An 18,291-nucleotide genomic window follows, 5' to 3' on the forward strand; every position below is an offset into this window, starting at 1 on the left:
GTGTGGGTGACAGCTCTGAAAGGGAACTCACAGAGGTGAAGGGAAGATTGGGGAACCACAATTATAAGAAAGGGACAATCTTGGGGATCTAGGTGGAAGGAACTCGAAGAGAGTTTGGTTCGGGACCAGAGTGAGCGAGTGAGCACGAGCAACGTCAGTCTGTTTATTTCTCTACTCCAGATTCCGACGCTGGGAGAGACAGAGAGGCAGAGACAGGGAGCCTTTCTCGGGTCAAGCACTCCTACCCCTTGTCTGAGGGGCTGGGGAGCTGTTGGATGAGCAGCTTTACTCTCTTACTCTAGGGCTCCCTCAAAGCAGCCCCTGACACCAGCACTGGGGCGCAGCGGTCTGTGTGGGCGAGACCAGGAAGGCAAGGAGGCTTGCTCAAGGCCACGGGGCTATGTAGTGGGATGAACACTTGGGCAAAACCCTATTTGTGCTGGATTCCTCGTGTGATGGGTATTCGGGTTTTTTCGACCTCCTTGCCTCCATTACTCCTTTCTTGGAGGGGGCACCCCAGTCTTTTGATGGGGTCTCTCTCTCCTTCATTAACAGGCAGAAGAATGCAGTTCTGAGGTCAGAAGAGAGAAGGCGTGGGGTTGTCGGCCTTTTGGGGCGTAGAGATTTCTGGTCGCTCGTGGTTGCCGCAGGGGACCCGGGGTTGAGCTGGGGCCTGGGTGGAAGACCTGTGTGTGAATTCTCGTCCAAGCGAAGGAGGGGGGGGGGGGGGGGTGGGAGGGGGAGGGGAGGACGGGGAGGAGAGGGGCTAATAGCAATGAGGATAATCAATAGTAATTCATCTTTTTATCAGCTGACAGCCACTGCCTTACACGGGGCTCTGTGCCCAGCACCCTCGATACCCACTGTCCCACCGAACGCTGGCTCGAACCTCCCGGGGGTGGGGGAGGGACGTACCCTTAACCTCATGCCGCAGATGATTAAATGGAGGGTCAAAGAGGTTAAGTGACTTGCGCGAGGTCACGGAAGCAGTAAGCGGCAAGGTGACTTTTACGAGCCAGGTCAGGTAGGGAACAAAGGTGCGATTCTCCCAACGGCCTGTGTGTGTTCGTATGTATATGTTGCGCACATGTTTGTGTATGTGTATGTTGTGCGTGTCTGCGTGTGTGTGTGCGCGTGCGTGCTGTATTTGTTAACAAGCGAATGATAATTCGGACCAGGACAACATCCTACCCCACCGAGAGGAACAAGCCAGCAAGGGCCAACCCCAGAAAGTGGCAACAGAGAAGCACCCAGGTGTCTCCTTGTTTCCGAGGTAGAATGTTCCGTGATTAGCAGTCGGCCGACTGGGACCGGCGTCCGGCTCTGTCACCGACCGGGCCCAGGGCACTCCTCGACGGATCTCCAGCCCCTTTGCCCTCGAAGCACACAGACACCAGGTGCCCCGCCTTCCTCACAAACTCGATTGGACAATGCGCCCCCAAAGAAACTAGATTTTATTTCACTAGTTCTGTTCCCAGTTGCAAAGATAATTCGTCTTCGTCACACCGGAGAATGGAGACGTATCCGAAAACACAAAGAAAACGTAGGCACTCACAATCCTGTGTCGTGCACACGAACAGTGGTTTTCGTTCCCCTCTATGCTTGAATGAAGGCTGTCGCATTCAAGACGACCGAAAAGCCGCCGGGCATGGCAGTTGTCAGTCAGCGTCTTTGACTTACGATGTATCTTAAATACCCCTTGAGGCAGAGAGAGAGAGACACAGAATCCGAAGCAGGCTCCAGGCTCCGAGCTGTGAGCACAGAGCCCGACGCGGGACTCGAACTCACAAACCGTGAGATCATGACCTGAGCCAAAGCGGGATGCTCAACCGACTGAGCCACCCAGGCGCCCCGACAGATGTGGTTTTTTTTAAATAAGTCATGTGGTATTCCATTGTGTAGATGTACACTAATTTATTTAACCCGCACTGACTATATTAGTGGATAATAAGGCTGTCTCCAGTTTTGCAGGATTTATTATTTATTTATTTATTTCCTTTTGAGAGAGAGAGAAAGAGAGAGAGAGCCAGCGGAGGAGGGGCAGAGAAGGGGACAGAGGATCCGAAGCGGGCTCTGTGCTGACAGCAGAGAGCCCCATAGAGGGCTTGAATTCGTCAACCGTGAGATCATGACCTGAACCGAAGTCAGACCTCAACCTACTGAGCCATCCAGGCGCCCCTCCGGTTTTGCAGAATTTTAAAAAATCATGATGAGCGACCCAGAAGATAAGTACAATGCACATTCCCGATTATTCTTTAGGACCAAATTCCTCAAAGTGGAATCATCAGATTAACTGATTGGCACAATTTTAGGGCTTCTGATATAGTTTGCCAAGTTCCCCTCTTTTTTTTTTTTTTCAACGTTTATTTATTTTTGGGACAGAGAGAGACAGAGCATGAACGGGGGAGGGGCAGAGAGAGAGGGAGACACAGAATCGGAAACAAGCTCCAGGCTCTGAGCCATCAGCCCAGAGCCCGACGCGGGGCTCGAACTCACGGACCGCGAGATCGTGACCTGGCTGAAGATTAACTGACTAATCAGTTAGTCTGATTAGTCTGACTGAAGATTAACTCCAAGTTCCCCTCTTAAAAGGTGTATCTATTTTGGGGGGGGGTGCCTGGGTGGCTCAGTTAAGCATCCGACTTCGGTTCAGGTCATGATCTCATGGTTTGTGAGTTCGAGCCCCGCGTCCGGCTCTGTGCTGTCAGCTCTGAGCCTGCTTCAGCTCCTCGGTCCCTCTGCCCCTTCCCCACTGGTTCTGTCTCTCTCTCTCTCTAAATAAATAAATTAATTAACTTAAAAAAAAGAGATTTATCCATGTTCATTTCAGCCAACAGTTTCTGGGATTTCTTATCTTCTCATTAGAAAATCGGTATCATTATTCGCTGAATATACATTTGCTAACTCAATGAATAAAAGTTACGTCTCGGGGCGCCTGGGTGGCGCAGTCGGTTAAGCGTCTGACTTCAGCCAGGTCACGATCTCGCGGTCCGTGAGTTCGAGCCCCGCGTCGGGCTCTGGGCTGATGGCTCGGAGCCTGGAGCCTGTTTCTGATTCTGTGTCTCCCTCTCTCTCTGCCCCTCCCCCGTTCATGCTCTGTCTCTCTCTGTCCCAAAAATAAATAAACATTGAAAAAAAATTAAAAAAAAAAAAGTTACGTCTCACTTGCATTTCATTGAGGGAAGTCTGTCTTTCCAGGCATTTATTTAGCACCTACTACAGTAAGTACTTTACTGGACATTTCCATAGATACCAACCACTTAAAGTTCACAACAGTCCTTTGAGGCAGGTGCCCTTATCCCCTTTCAGTGAACGAGGAAGCTGAGGCTCGGGTAAACTGAGGGTCCCTGCTGAGCTCGGCCACACACCAGCAGTGAGGCTGGGGGGTGTTCCCAACCTCTCTGAGCTCAAGAATACTAACGTTCTGAATCTCTGCAAGTCCTGGCGATCCTTCCGGTGATCCCAGAACTTTGAGTCCCACGCTCACATACCCCGTGTTGGACCAGAAAGCCAGGAGGACGCTGTCCTCCTCCTCCTCTCTCAAGTACAAGGAAGCCCCACCAGCTCACAGATCGAGACTGTCCTCTGGGAACTAGCTGGAAAAGAGCCTAACACCATGAGTAGGCGCTCAACGGGGAAGGGTGTCTACCACATAGGGTGGGACCTTAGCAAATGCTTGTTGAATTAATGAATATAAAGAAGGTCATCACTACCCACTCATGAACCCACGGCTCCTTCCTTCATCGCCATTTCTGCCTCAGGACCTTTGCACAAGCCAGAAGTCCCCTCTGCCTGAAATGCTCCTCCTCCCAACTTTTTACCTGGTTAATTCCTACTCGGCGTTCAGGGCTCTGCTCAGAAGTCACCTCCTCCAGACCGAGTTAGGACCCCTCATCTTACCCTTTTGTGACCTCACGCATGCTGCCTTCATCAGTCTTCTTGCCTCTGCAATCCACTGATTTTGCAGATGATCACCTAAGGGCTGTTTCTCTCACTAGACCGGAAGTTCCAGAAGGATACGACCTCTATCATCTTGTTCACTACTGTGTCCTCAGTAATTGCACATGTCCAGTCCAGAGCAAATATCCACCAAATACATTACAGGAACAGAGCAATTTACATCGTGTCTCCTGACATCTACATAATGATAAAACTACACGAATATTTAGATAGGACAACCTTAACCCTACCAATTCGGTGAGAAGATCCTTGGTAACCATTGTTTGGAACCCAAAGCAGTTCACTCGCATCCGTTATGGAATGAGATGTCCCTTCTCTGATTTATGAAACTTGCCCTGAACATGTTTTTAGTCATTTTCCAACGCCAGCAACTATCTGAGTGCTGTGCCCAGAGAGGGGGGTGGTGGTGTTAATTCAGCACTCTTGTGACGTTCTTGGGAAGAAATAAGACTGACTGCCTGCCTTGTACAGTTGGGGAATTCGTTTGGGAAGCTAATTTTTCCAAAGGCAACCTTTTTTTTTCTTTCTTTCTTTCTTCAGAAGAAATACCTATTTAGAGCACAATCAGAATTTATTCGGCGAAACTTCACAAATTCATTCTCTGCAGGGACACGAATGCCACTGACCTAGTTTCTCCACTGTACCTAAAAGAAGCTGAATTGTCATTTCTGTATCATTAATTCACGCTTCTTGGGAGTTCTCTGCCTAGGAAAGGTTGGGGGCGGGGTGTATGATTAAATGAATAATTTGTAATCAACAACGTAATTGTTCCTGTTTCAAAGGGATGTGATCTCTTTGATGGTTCTTGATCATTTGAAAGGCGCAGGCACGGAAATTATAAACGTTTTTAAACACCGCGCCATGAATTCACTCACGAGTTTGCAGCTCTGTTCTGCCTTATAGGTATTCTACAGGAAGAACTCACAAATCCTCAATGTGTGCGTTGAAAATAAATATCCGTGGAAGGCCCACAAGGTCGCTTGCATCGGGACCTCCAGAACACTCACTTCCAACAGTCAAGGTCAAAGAAAAGAGATCCTTCAGAAAACTCCAGCACGGGGTGTTCTATGCGGTACGACCGATACATCTTTTGATCAGTTGAGATTCCTGACGGGTTTTCTTGTCCGATGCCGGCACGAATTCAGTGAAAATCAGTTAACTCCATGCCAGGGACACAGGCCAGTGGATAAATACATTCACAGCTCCACCACACTCGGACAAAGCAAACGGGACGAAAAACGCACCTGCAAGAGAACTTCTTCCTATTTCCTCCACCTAACTTCCCCTCTATTCAATCAGCAGAAAGAACAAGGAAAATAAAAGGGGGGATCCAAGTCCTTTATACTTTTTTAAGCACATGGTATTTATTAGGCATTAATTGGCGCACAAATACACGAAATGGTTACTTAATTCTCACCCCACCCCCGTAGCAACATCAAAAGACGTGATCGCATGAAGACACTCACGTACAAACATACACACTCGCTCATACTTGGACATACTTAGCCTCACATATTACCCTGTTCTCTTTATTAGGGTCAGTTTAAAAAAAAAAAAAAAATTTTTTTTTTTTTAATCAAGAAAGCAAAGCACATTCGAAAGGAAAAAAAAAACGCAAACTTGGTTTTGAGTATTCATAAAATTAAAAGCTCTTGGCCAGCTCCCATGCTGGATTTCATTTCATGTTATTACTTAATTAGAATTCCTATTTATAAATAAATAGTACCAGTAAAATATTACATCTGAAGAACCCTGCAATAACATTTTACTTACACGCTTATTTTTTTTTTTTTTTAATACTGTTTTCTGCTTTCAATAACCACAGTTTGGTGTCGGCATCTGGCGTTGGTATGATCGCTTTGGAGAAAACCAATCGGCGAGCACGTCTCGCCCTTTCTCTAGGAACGGCGGGCCTCGCGTGGCGTCCGGGCCGGGTCGCCGGCGACGGTGACGGGACATTTGGAAGCTTGGGGCTGGCTTTGTGTTTTATCAGGACGAATATTTGCTTTGGCCTTTTTGCAACGCTTGTCGGCACAGAGCTTGCTCCTGGCTTATCACAGTTCTGCCCGCGTGTAACCCAAGGCTTTTTAAGTTTTTCAAAGCAAGCTTTCCGGTCGGGAAGCTATAGGCCACGTCTTAGCGACAGACGGCTGGAAAGACACAGAGCTGGGACGACGGGAGGGCTGAGTAAGATAGGAGGCCAGACGGAGTGCAACGCTATGCTGACCCCGCTGGTAAAGAAGAAGGGCCAAGCGGGGCTCCGCGAGGCCCGGCAAGGTGGGAAAAGTCGGACAAAGGCCAGGACGTAGGGAACTTTCTCGAGAACATCACGTGGCAGAGGTAGGTAATTTCTTAGTCAAGGGCAGGGTGGCGAATCTCCGGTTCCGGCCGTGGTGTACGTGAGGGGAACCCCCGCAAGTACTTATAGGAAACACACTTGCCTCAGACCTCTCCCCCTCCCCCCCCCATAAGGGACTGGGTCCCATTAAGAAAATTGAAAGAAAAAATATATTATTATTTATTATATAACAACGTCAACATTAACACTGAGACAGGAAAGACTCCAGCCACACCTTTAGGCTAAAACCCTCGATAAGGCAAAGGCCTTTTGGAGGCCAAAAGAAGGAATCCCGGAGGACTCCCGGAGGTGGCGTGAACATGGCCGGCCGACGCGTGGAGTGGTCGTGGCAGGTGGGGTGCATCTTGTGTTTTTTTTTTGTCTTTTTTTTTTTTTTTTTTTAAGTGTTGAAACAACAAAGTCACCTTTTTTGAATTGTGGTTTCGAGCTACTGATTAGATCAGCGTCCAGGGCTCTCGAGGGCAGACGTGAACACTGCGGAGGAGAAACGCCTCCGGCGGGGGTCCTCTCTGCTTCCGTCTGTCTCCCGCGCTTCTCTCTCTCTCTCTCTCTCTCTCCCCGGCCAACGTCTGTGACGAAGCAGCCCTCCCTTTAGCTGTTCTCGCCCCACTCTGGCACCATGCCGACCCCGTGCACAGGGTGGTACTGATGTGGGGACAGGGTCCTCGGCACGCCGTGAGGATACAGGAACTCGGACGGCTGAAGGCCGCCGGGGGACTGGAGGCCAGTCTGAGGCCCGCACTGCCTGCCCGCGGGCTGGTGGGCCGCGGAGGGCTGGTGCTGGAACATTCCCTCTCCGAGCTGCGGGGAGCCGTGGTTGGCCACGCCAGCCAGCCGGGGGACCAGGGGCCCCGAGGTGAAGTGAGCGGAGAAGGGCTGGTAGGGCAGCCGGTCCATGGGCTGCACCGTGGTGACCGTGCAGCTGCTGTAGGGGGGCATGCTGGACCACGTGTTGCAGCTGATGTCCTCCAGGCTGGGCACCGGCTCGCTGGGGGGCACGGAGCTGGCATACATGCAGGCGTGCCGCTGGGCCGACTCTGTCCTGTAGGAGGCACTCAGGGCCTGCTGCTGGGGGTAGCCGGAGCGGTAGAAAGGGTCCTCGGGGCTGGGCGACGTCTCCATGTAGGGCTTCTTATACGGGTGGTCCGTGGTAGAACATTCTTCATCTGCTAAGACAGGAGGAGAGAGACCAGTGAGGCCCCGGGACCAGCCACCCCTCGTTCTGAAGGCGGAGGGGGACCTCAGGCCCAAGGCGTGAAGAATCAAGTCCAGGAGACTCCGCTCCAACCTCCTCTCTGATTAAAAAAAAAAAGAAAGAAAGAAAAGAAAGAAAAGAAAAGGAAAGGAAAGGAAAGGAAAGGAAAGGAAAGAAAAAAGAAAAGAGGGAGGGGAGGCGCCTGGGTGGCTCAGTCGGTTAAGCGTCCGACTTCGGCTTGGGTCACGATCTCACGGTCCGTGAGTTCGAACCCCGCATTGGGCTCCGGGCTGACAGCTCGGAGCCTGGAGCCTGCTTTGGAGTCCGTCTCTCTCTCTCTCTCTCTCCCTCTCAAAAATAAATAAACATTAAATAAGTTGTTTTAAGTAAATAAGAATGATAAAATAAAATAAAATAAAATAAAATAAAATAAAATAAAATAAAACAAAATAAAGAGGGTAGAGACCGCGAGCAAACAGGCTGACCTTTCTGAGCTCAGTTTCATCTATAACATGGAAAGGACAGTAACGACACGCTTCCACTTTTCACGGTGAAGGGAGGTGTTGAGAAGGAGACGGAAAAATACAGATTAAGCAACTTAGTCCAGAGCTTGGTACAAGAAAGAAAAAAGAAAAAAAAAAAACACCCAGTAAGTAACAACTATCACTCTTTCCTTCCCTCCGCTCCGGCACGTATGTTCCATGAAGGCGGGACACCGTCCTACCCATCACGATATTCCCAGATTCCAGTACATTCTGCGTGCGCAAAACAGTAATAACACCGTCAACAACAACAGTAAAAACAAACGCCAGCAGCGTTTCCCCTGCCTGGTGCTGTTCCAAGCTGTCTCTCCGGAAGGTACCCCATGACGTGGGTTCTGGGATTATCCTCATGCTGCAGATGGCAAAAAGGAAGCACACAGAGGTTCGGAAACTCGCCCGAGGCCTCACGCGCGTGGCTGATCAACAGGGGAGCGAGGGTTGCAATTCAAGGGGGCTTACTGCAAGTCTCTGCCCCGCGGTACTACGCTACCCAAAAAGCCATGCGCTAAAATACCCGTGCGACAGATGGGAAGGACAGACGGACACGTCGTGCACACACGGCTGGGCGCTCGGACGCCGCCCCAGCTCCTCTCCCGACGCCTCCGTGAGCAAGGCTCAGTTAACATCTGCAGAGCTGGTACAACGTAACGTCAGTCCACTCCCTTCCCCAGACACAAGTCCCCGGCGTAGGGCAGTGGAGGTACTTCTGTCCCTGGAAGAAGGTCTCCCTTCGTGACTCTGGGGTCACTGCCTCGTTTGGGAACAAAAGTGTGGGGCTGTGTCCTGGGAAAATCCGCTGAAATACAAAGTTTGGAAAACGGCACGTGCTTGGCACAGCTTCGCGTGCAGTTTGCGGAGCTCACGGATCCCCTAAAATCCAGACCCCGAGTTAAGGAGCTGAGACGTATGTGAGTTTCGATCTTGTTCTTCTGCTTAATGCCTGTGTGACACCAGCAGGGCGTCTGCCCTCTCGGAGACTCGTTTTTAGCGTCTCTGAATCCGAGTTAATGCTATTTACCTCACCAGCTAAGAATTAAGTAAAATCAAACATGTAAATCTCCCGATAGCTTTCGTCAAGAGCAGCTCTTGTTGCAACGGTAACACCACCAGTTGGTCCCTCGGCAGACCTGATGTAGATTAACACGCCTCCAGGTGTTTCCTTTAGGGAGGCAATATTTGAGAACTTCTACCAAGGTGTAAACCCCAACACAGATTCATTCATTCCTTAGCTGGAATTTCAGCCCCCAGCCCGGAGATTTTCCGTCCTCATCTTCCAATCTCTTTCAAATCAATAAATGTTAAGAAATCTGTCTGTCGTGGGGCGCCTGGGCGGCTCAGTCGGCTGAGCGTCCGACTTCGGCTCAGGTCGTGACCTCACGGTTCATGGGTTCGAGCCCCGCGTCGGGCTCTGTGCTCACAGCTCGGAGCCTGGAGCCTGTTTCGGATTCTGTGTCTCCCTCTCTCTCTCTGTCCTTCCTTGCTCGTGTTCTGTCTCTCTCTCTCTCAAAATTAAATGTTAAAAAAAGAAAGAAAAAGAAAGAAAGAAAGAAAGAAAGAAAGAGGAAGAAAGAAAGAAATATGTCTGTCGTTGGGGGGTGTGAAGAAGAGAGAAATACTGGAACGTTCCTCCCCCTCACTGTGATGGCCGACGGCCTGGCGGGGAGGGCGAAGAACAAAATGGGAGGAGATATGAGTTATTATTGATGTAGCACCTCCTAAGTGACCTTACCCTAATCTCTCAGTAATTCTTCAAGATGGCTGCTCTCCAGCCTGTCTCAGCGGCAGAAACCGAAGCTTGGTGAAGTGACCTTCCCGAGGTCACACAGGGAAGGGGCAGAGGCTGGACTCGAGGTCAGGTCTGGCTTCCTTTGCCAACCACACCTTGCTTCCAGCGCTCCAGATCTCTCATATCCAAGGCCACTCACCCAGTCATCCAACAGAGATGTACTGAGCCCCTACCAAGTGCCAGGCGGTGGGCGGATAGAGAGGTCAATAAACAGTCATGGTCCTGCTCAGCGCACATGGCGGGGGGGGGGCCCTCTCCAGCCCACCCTGAACAGCGAAGGTGGGAGGCTAACAGCCTGTGAGCCTGTGCACGGGGGGTGGTCCTTGCTAGAAAGCTCCAAGTGACTCATTCACCCCACAGGGAGTCCTTTGGTTTTGCACTGGATTTTAAAACAGCTCCCCAACTCGGATAGGATGGCCTGAGTTTAGGTTCCACCAAACACTTGCCCTGGTATCAAACTCGGGAGTGACCCTCACAGGTAAGTAAAAAAAAAAAAAAAAAAATCTCCCCAATCAAAACACATCTACACTGGGATCGTACCCGCCTCACAGCAAGCGCGTTAATTGTTAGCTAGACTCTTTCTGGGACACATCTGGGCCCCAGAGGACGCCCACGCCTGTGTCCAAAAGAAAGGGAAAAAATGTGGCCGCTCTTCCAGGTGCTTCGTCTACATCATGCCAACCATCCGAATGTTCGAAGCCATCCAGATGAGCCGGTGGCCACATTTCTCACCTTTCCACGGGGCATCTCTCTGGCATCTTGAAGACATTGTTACACGCAACCTTTTCTGTCCTCCCCACCTCCTCCCTTGGTCCCATCGTGCCTCCGTGCTTCCTTCCAACCCCACCCCCACCCCCGCCGCCGGATCCATAAATCTGAATGTTTCCATTGTTGCTAGAATCATAACCTTTGGGTTTTCCATTTAACCAGGGCGTTCCCGTTTTCAATAATAAAAAGTACAGCTGCAGGGTACCCTTGGCAAGAGAAAAAAAAACAAGGCAAACTAACCATTCCCGAGTTTCTGATCCCCTTCCAGATTTGTTACAAGTAAAAAAAAAAGGAAGAATAATATGAAAAAGGCCGAGGCGCATTTTGGAAAATCGTAAAATTACACATTCCAGTCTTTAATAACCCAAAGATCTGATGCAGAGTCCTAAGGAAAAGCAAAACACTGGCTTGTTCATGAAAGCGGGTCCTGAACATTCTCACATTCCTCTTGGACCTCATCACATTGTCAAGAAATTCCGAAGCACGGATCCAGATTTCAAGTGGGTCGCGATAAATGGTTTGGATGTGATCCCTGTGTCCTTTTGGGTTGCGGCTTGATTTCCTTCTCTTTCTTGGGAGCCTGATAACCAACCGGTCAACTGCAAAGACCTCTTTCCCAGCCAAGCCTACTTTCCACGGCCCGGGAACGCGCTGTAATCAGCCATCAAGTCTTCCGTGAGACGGGTCCCACAGCTCAGGTTCAGGAAGTTGAAGAACAAGAATGCTCAGTCGTAGTCCACCTGTCCTGAACCCCACTGTGTCTCCTGAATTACGGGAAAGCTCTTACGGGATGCTGAGCACCCGTCACCTCATTGCCCCGTGAAAATCCCCGGCCCCTTGCATCTTTCTAGCGGCTTTTGATTCTGGACCACGTGGCTTTGATGATAAATCCAGACCACAGATTTTAGGGCGCGGTCACGTCTCTGACTCTCCCTCGGCTATGTGACCTTGGGCAAACCACTTTACCATTCCAATTTCCGTTTTTGACTATATAGGAGGCTAATACTTAACTTTGTTGTAGGAATGCACGTAAGAAGTGTGCTTTAGTTTCTATCTTCCTTGCCCATCATGTGTTCAAATCTTAGCTGTCCAGGGACCACGGGTCTACTCGCCTTTCCCTCTGGAAGATGGGACAGATGGCCCTGGGAAGGCTGTCCCATGCTGGAGGGTGTCTGGGTGGATTCGAGCCAGAAAACCCACAAGCCCTGCTTTGAAATCGCTATTCCCGTTAAGGACATTTGTCACTATTCCCAAACAGGTCACTTCCCTCGCTGACTGGGTTCACTCAGACGAAAGACCATGGTGACCAGCCACTCCTCGGCTGAGTGACCTTTAGCAAGTCAGAAGCGGAACTATAGTTCAGTCCCTCCGGGTCACAAAACCGTGCTTTTTCAGACAGAGGGCCTAGCCTTTCAGCTTTCACGAAACCCGCTGTGTTCAGAAAATACGAAAGGGTGGTAACCTTGACCTGGATGGATGGGTATAGATGGGTGGGTGGTTGGACGGATGGATGGACAGATGGATGGATAAAGAATGGTGCGTGTACCCGTAACGTTAGCTCTTAGCCCAACGTGGAAAGGACCGGAATGGTACTGTAGGGAGATCGTCAACTGGGAACCAAAAGACCCCAGTCTGCCCCTCACTTAACCACCACCTGAAAATCATAAATTCATCCACTTGATTGCTATCTGTCTCCCCAATCAGAGTACAGGTTTCGGGAGAGCAGGGACCCCGGCCACCTTGCCCCCCCCTCCCCGGCTTACCCCCATATTTGGCACAGTGCCCCGGACACAGTAAGAGCTCAACCGATATTTCTTTGACGAATGCGTCCCCGATCTGCCACTCACCAGCCCCGTGACCTTGGGAAACAAACCCAACCTCTTGGTCCCCTGTTGACCCTGCAAAATGTTGAGCCCCCTCCCCGCTCAGGGGCTACAGCGCGGGTCCAAGGAAGGAAGCGATGTGAAATTCCTCGAAAAAGCACACAGCGCCGACAAAATGCACCCTGCAAAACTATGTTCCCCGCCCTTCCTCCCACCTCTGACTTGCCTTTGAAGGGCCAAGGCAGTATATGGCTTTGCTTTAAATCTTTATTTGGGTTGCCTCTGATATCTAAATGTGGGAAGGCGGTGGGGGGGGGGGGGGTGGCTGTCAGGGTGGGAGGGGGAACAAGAGACAGACAAGTGTTCTCCCAGGCCCTGGGGTCCTGGATTTGATTGAGTGGCGTTGATAAAAGACCTTCCCAGCTCTTTTGGTTCCATCCATCGGGAGAGATAGTTGGGAGACAGCTGGGTCCAAACACAAGAAGCCCTCCGGCCGGCCTGGCCCTTTGACATTTCATTGGGCCTGCCTCCTGGGCTCGTTGGAAAGGAGACAGACAATGTGGGGAAGTCAGATAGTGGGGCAGGCAGGGGGCCGGGGGGGGGGGGGGGGGGGCGGGGAAAGCCACCCATGGAGTCACCACTTCGCGGGACTCCCAAACTGGAAGGAAACCTGGCTGATTCCTTATCACCTTACAATGGAGGCTGATGATGAATTGCTTTTTGTCGTCTCCGAGGCACGCAGGACAGACAGAGCTTGGCTGGAATGCTGTCCCTGGGAGCTCCCTTTTGGGGGGAGGGTGGCGGGGGGTGAGAAGGGCAGAGGTTTCCCGCCCCCCCCCCCCCCCCGCTTCACAGGCACCAGCACTTTGCAGATCTCCTCTGCAGCATTAGCCCACCGTGGTCATCAGTTATGTCACCACGCGGGACGACATCCGACCCCCTCGCCACCGTGAGCTTCAGAAGCGCAGAGCGGCGGCCAGCCAACGGGCACTGCGCCCTTAGACCATCTCCTTCCATCTCACCGCAACCCTACGGGGGAGGTGCTGTTATCACACTCGTCGTTTTGCAGAAGAGGGAGTTAGGGCTGAAAAAGCGGGGGGCTTGCCCGCAGCCAGGAAGCGTCAGCTGCTGTGACCTCCTGCCACAGACTGGCCGCCACCCCACTGGCTTCGCCCGTGGCCATCTCAAGCTGACCCTGAGCTCACCTGAGGGCCCCGCCGAGTGCCCTGTGCGGGTCACCTGCTCCCATCACGGGAAGGGGGTCCATTCCCCCGGGCATTCAAAGCCTTCCGACTCTCCCCCCGCCGCCTCCAGGAGAAAAAGCATTGACACAGATGCTGCTGTAAATATCGAGCCTTAAAAAAGTGCCTTGATTCTTTTTAACTTCTTCCTCCCCTTCTTCTGGTCTGGCATTAATTTAATCGACAGAACTCCCTAATTCAAAGCCGGTGAGCTCTTCGTCCGTGTGTCTGACCCAGTCTCGGTCTCGAGACGGGTCTCTAGCGGAGGATGGCGTTTTGAGATCGTAGCTGATACTGCTGACCAGGCACGTGTTCAAATTCTGCCCCCCCGGGAGCCTTCGGCACGTGCGTTTACCTTTCCGGGCCTCGGTTTCCCCACCTGTAAAGTGGGTGAATAACCGCGCCTACCTAGCAGCGTTGTTGAAAGGTCGTGGTGGAGTGCCTGGGCGGGGCACCCTTACAGAGAACACAGAACAGGATCTCCGTGCAGGGTCCTGTGCCCCAGGTGACATCCTCAACCCCTGCTGGGGCCTGGAGAGGCAGACATTTTTGCACGCATCTGGTCTCCAGGCCACGCAGCAGCGGACACGCTGGGAGCCAGGCCAGGGGGTCTGTTGGGGTGATATCACTGTTCCACCCTTTGGGATCCAAGGAGCGCGGAAAGGCTTCAGGTTCAGCCTGGAAAACAGCCTCACCCGGATCAGCACCCCAGGCCCGGGCTTGAACCAACGATGGCCTTTCTCTCCGTCAAACTGTGAGATCGGTACGCGTCAAATAGTCAAACCGTGCGACTTTCCTCAAGTAACCTCGGCTCAGAGAACACTGCCAAAGCATCTGTTTCCATCAGTTGTTAGTGAGTTGATTTTTTTTTTTTTTTAAAGATGTTCCAGACACTGGGCACTGGAATTCCAAAGGCATTGAGTTGGCTACTGAGGCTGGGAGACACATCAGGCCGCACTGGGCCCGCCGGAGCAAACCAGTGACTGCTTATTGGGTCCACCTTGTGCTAAATATGACAAGCACGATGGACGCCTGGGTGGCTCAGTCGGTTGAGCGTCCGACTTCGGCTCGGGTCACGATCTCGAAGTCCGTGAGTTCGAGCCCCGCGTCGGGCTCTGTGCTGACAGCCCGGAGCCTGGAGCCTGCTTCGGGTTCTGTGTCTCCCTCTCTCTCTCTGCCCCTCCCCCACTTGCACGGTCTCTGTCTCTCTCAAATAAATAAAATAAAACTTAAACTATATATATATGTATATATATATATATATACGACAAGCCCAATTTCATGACATCCTCACACCAAGCCTATAGGTCTAATCGTGAGCCCAAATCTATAGATTAGAAAAAATAAGGCTCAGAACAGTTTAGTAACTTGCCCCTAATCATAAAAATTTGCAACTGGCAAAGGTAGGATTCATCCCAATTGTATGTGGTCCCCTCCGGCCCATATCTTTCTCGAAGCTTCACTGGGACGGGAGCCTTACGACCTCCCCCTCCACGGACACACTTCCTAGAGCGACAGCCGTAACCAGAGCCAACACCTGCCGGGTGCTCACTGAGTATCAGGTGTTCTCGGGAACTCGGCACCATTTACAAAGCGAGAAACTGAGGCACAGGGACGCCAGGACACCTGGCTAAGGCCACACAGGAAGCTGGCGGCAGAGCTGAGACTCCAGCCTGGGTCCTCCAGCCCCGTTGCCCACGCTGTCCCCCACCGTGCCTGTCTGCCACTCACACAAGCAACGGTTCCAGTAAAGCTGAACTCAGCCGCACGCCCCCCCCCCCCCCCGCCAGGTCAACCACTTTGATTCTGGCTCGAAAAATATGCCACCAGAAATTCCCTTCGGTATGATAGTCCTAGACTCAGATGACTCAGGAAAAGTCCCCATTTCTCATTCGGCCAAGAAAACTACGCAGCGTCTCAGACAGAGTTCAAACCAGATTTAAAGACAGAATGCAAAGGAGAGAAAAACAACCCGTTGTGATTTTTCTCCTTTCTTTCTTTTTTGGGTGTTGGTTTGGATCTAGAAAGGCAAGAAAACAAGCTCGGAATCCACCCACCCAAGAGAAACCGTAGCACATAAACCAAAGCACATCCAACCGTACGAAAGCTCCCTGCAGCATGGCTCGCGGGAGGCAACGAAAATGCTGGAAGCAACCACCGTGTCCGCCAGTGGGGGTGGAAAGCAGACGCGGCTTCACCCTTTGGGGGCAACGCTCTCCCTTCGGCAACTAAAAAGCACGAGGCGGCTCTAGGCTCGGGAAAAGATCCTCCGCGGCATAGCCTCAAGTTTAAGAAATGCAAGTTGCGATATTCAGACGGCATAGTATCAGCCGTTAGAAGCAAAAACAAAACCATTTTTATGTGCTCGCGCGTGCGGGTGTAAGCGAATCAAATAAGACTGGACGTTTCAAATACATTTTCCCCAAGGAAGGGGCCAGAACTGGAGGAGACATGTCAAGTTCTACAGATAATGGTTTGAGTTTCTTACAACCTCCGTGAGTTTTTGTATTGCTTACGTTTTTTAAGTAAACAAATGTAGTTGTGTGTACTTTGCTTCCCCCAAGGAAAGGAAGGAACAACAGAAAGGCAAGGTGGGCAGGCAGGGAGTATCACACTCACCTTTCCTCTTGGTGCAGTGATAAATTTGGCTGTGCTCCTGGGGCAGTGGGTATGGGTTGGGCGGGGGCAGGAGATCCTGGGAGGGGCCGGATACACCATTCTCGCACTGGTACTGGGACCCCAAGTTGGACGAGGAGGACAGAGCTCGAGGCTCACTGCTGAAAGGACTGTGGTTGGAGGCTACTTTCTGTCTTACTGTGCTCCTGGGAACCACGGGATATTCTTTACTGAAAGAGAGAAGGTGAGAAATACTGTGGATCAGTGCCCCCCATACAGATGCTGCCCCCCGCTGGCTGAGCCACGGGATCAGAGAATCCACCAGGAATGTGTCACAGCATAAGAAACAAAGGCGTCTTTCATGAGTGAAGCGATCCATTTGTACTCAAGTGCATCAAATAAACAGACATATATATTTAGGCACTAATTTTTCATGCCTTATATGTTAGGCAAGTGGGCTTACGTATAGTTCTGTATGTATACTGAAAGTTAAAAGAGCTCCACCGCTGAGGAACCCTCTTCATGATCAATGAACACACAGCGTCTGGAAATACTTCAATCTGCTGCGTACGTCTTTGAATTCCCTAATTCAAAAGCTAAAAAAGCTGAGTAGTCGGGGTCACTTAGGCTTAACTCCTGGGTTTCCATCTTTAAAACAGCGCTCAGGTCTTTGGTCAACATTAGGAAAAAGGTAGTTGACCCTCTAGAATAGTCAGGAACGATCCCCGGCTACCCTAATCTGTGCCTCACAATTTCCTTTTGAGCTGTTCTACTGGTCACCACTGACATCACATTTAACTTCTCCTCCGTGCCTGGGTTGTCCCATCTGTGAAACAAGGAGAGTAAAAATCCCCAGTTCAAAGGATCGTTGAGGGAAAAAAAAGAAATTCATACGTGTGAAAGACGGAACAGTAGCTGGCACAGAGCGAGCGTTCAACAAACGACGGCCGTCATCCTTACTGTGGTCGTTTTGAGAGAGTAAGGAGAGAGAAGGAGAGGAGGGAAGGCAGAACAGGGCCAAAGGAAACAGAGAACAGAGCACAGGATCTAGGACTGGGCAGGCCCAGGTTCAGCTCCCCCCCCCCATCACTTATAGACTGTGTGCCCCTCTGAGCCTCAGGCGTCACACGGGGAAACTGAGTAGAAGAAAATCCAGTGACATGCCACGAAGAGCATCCTCCCAGGTGCTCAGAATCTGGTTTCTCACACTCGTCTGGCTCGCACGCGCCACATTCCCTTGCCTTCAGCTTTCACACCAGGAATTCCCACTCCTTTCCTCATAAGAGCTTGGGAATTTCACCAGGAACCTCCCCCCGGGAAGGAGGGAGCCCCACAGGAAGCCGGGTGGGTGAGGAGGGTCAGAAGAAGAGTCTGCAGAGGAGTCGGGAGGAGGGGTGGCTCTACGATAAAAGGGAGAATTGAGGGGCGCCTGGGCGGCTCAGTCGGTTAAGCGGCCGACTCCTGTTTTCAGCTCAGCTCACGATCTCAAGGTTCGTGAGTTCGAGCCCCACCCCGGGGTCCATGCTGACCGCAACGAGCCTGCTTGGGATTCTCTCTCTCCCTCTCTCTGCCCCTCCCCTGCTCATGCTCTCTCTGTCTCTCAAAATAAATAAATAAATAAAACTCTTTTTTTAATTTTAATAAATAAATAATTTTAATTTTTTAATGTTGATTTATTTTTGAGAGAGAGAGAGAGACAAAGCATGAGCAGGGGAGGGGCAGAGAGAGGGGGAGACACAAAATCCAAAGCAGGCCCCAGGCTCCGAGCTGTCAGCACAGAGCCGGATGCGGGGCTCGAACTCACCGACCGCGAGATCGTGACCCGAGCCGAAGTCGGACGCTTAACCGACTGAGCCACCCAGGCGCCCCGATAATTACTTTCAAAACAGGGAGAACTGAGAGGAGCATCTGTGCTCATAAGAAGATTACAGTCTGACCCCCAACGTGTGCTCATCCATGCAGGGAAGGGGGCTGCTGACATCTGGAGTGGGGAGAGGAAAT

The 18,291-nt window shown here is 51.3% G+C and overlaps 1 protein-coding gene across 5 annotated transcripts in view; it reads right to left on the reverse strand.

Annotated features, from left to right (window-relative positions):
* Positions 1 to 5,302: 5,302 nt before the first annotated feature.
* The window catches only part of TBX5 (T-box transcription factor 5), a 46,056-nt gene continuing 33,067 nt past the window's right edge, over positions 5,303 to 18,291 (reverse strand). For 4 of the 5 annotated variants that reach the window (XM_047828852.1, XM_047828847.1, XM_047828850.1 and 1 more), the window contains 2 exons: positions 16,294 to 16,520; positions 5,303 to 7,488 (listed from right to left, as the gene is read on the reverse strand). In XM_047828852.1, coding sequence (XP_047684808.1) covers positions 6,911 to 7,488; positions 16,294 to 16,520 — 805 coding nt within the window. In that variant the 3' untranslated portion in view covers positions 5,303 to 6,910. The remainder of the gene's footprint in view (positions 7,489 to 16,293; positions 16,521 to 18,291) is intronic. The other variant, XM_047828851.1, reaches the window with a different exon arrangement.

Source organism: Prionailurus viverrinus, chromosome D3 (genome assembly GCF_022837055.1).
Source record: "Prionailurus viverrinus isolate Anna chromosome D3, UM_Priviv_1.0, whole genome shotgun sequence".
In the NCBI taxonomy this organism is placed as follows: Eukaryota; Metazoa; Chordata; class Mammalia; order Carnivora; family Felidae; genus Prionailurus; species Prionailurus viverrinus.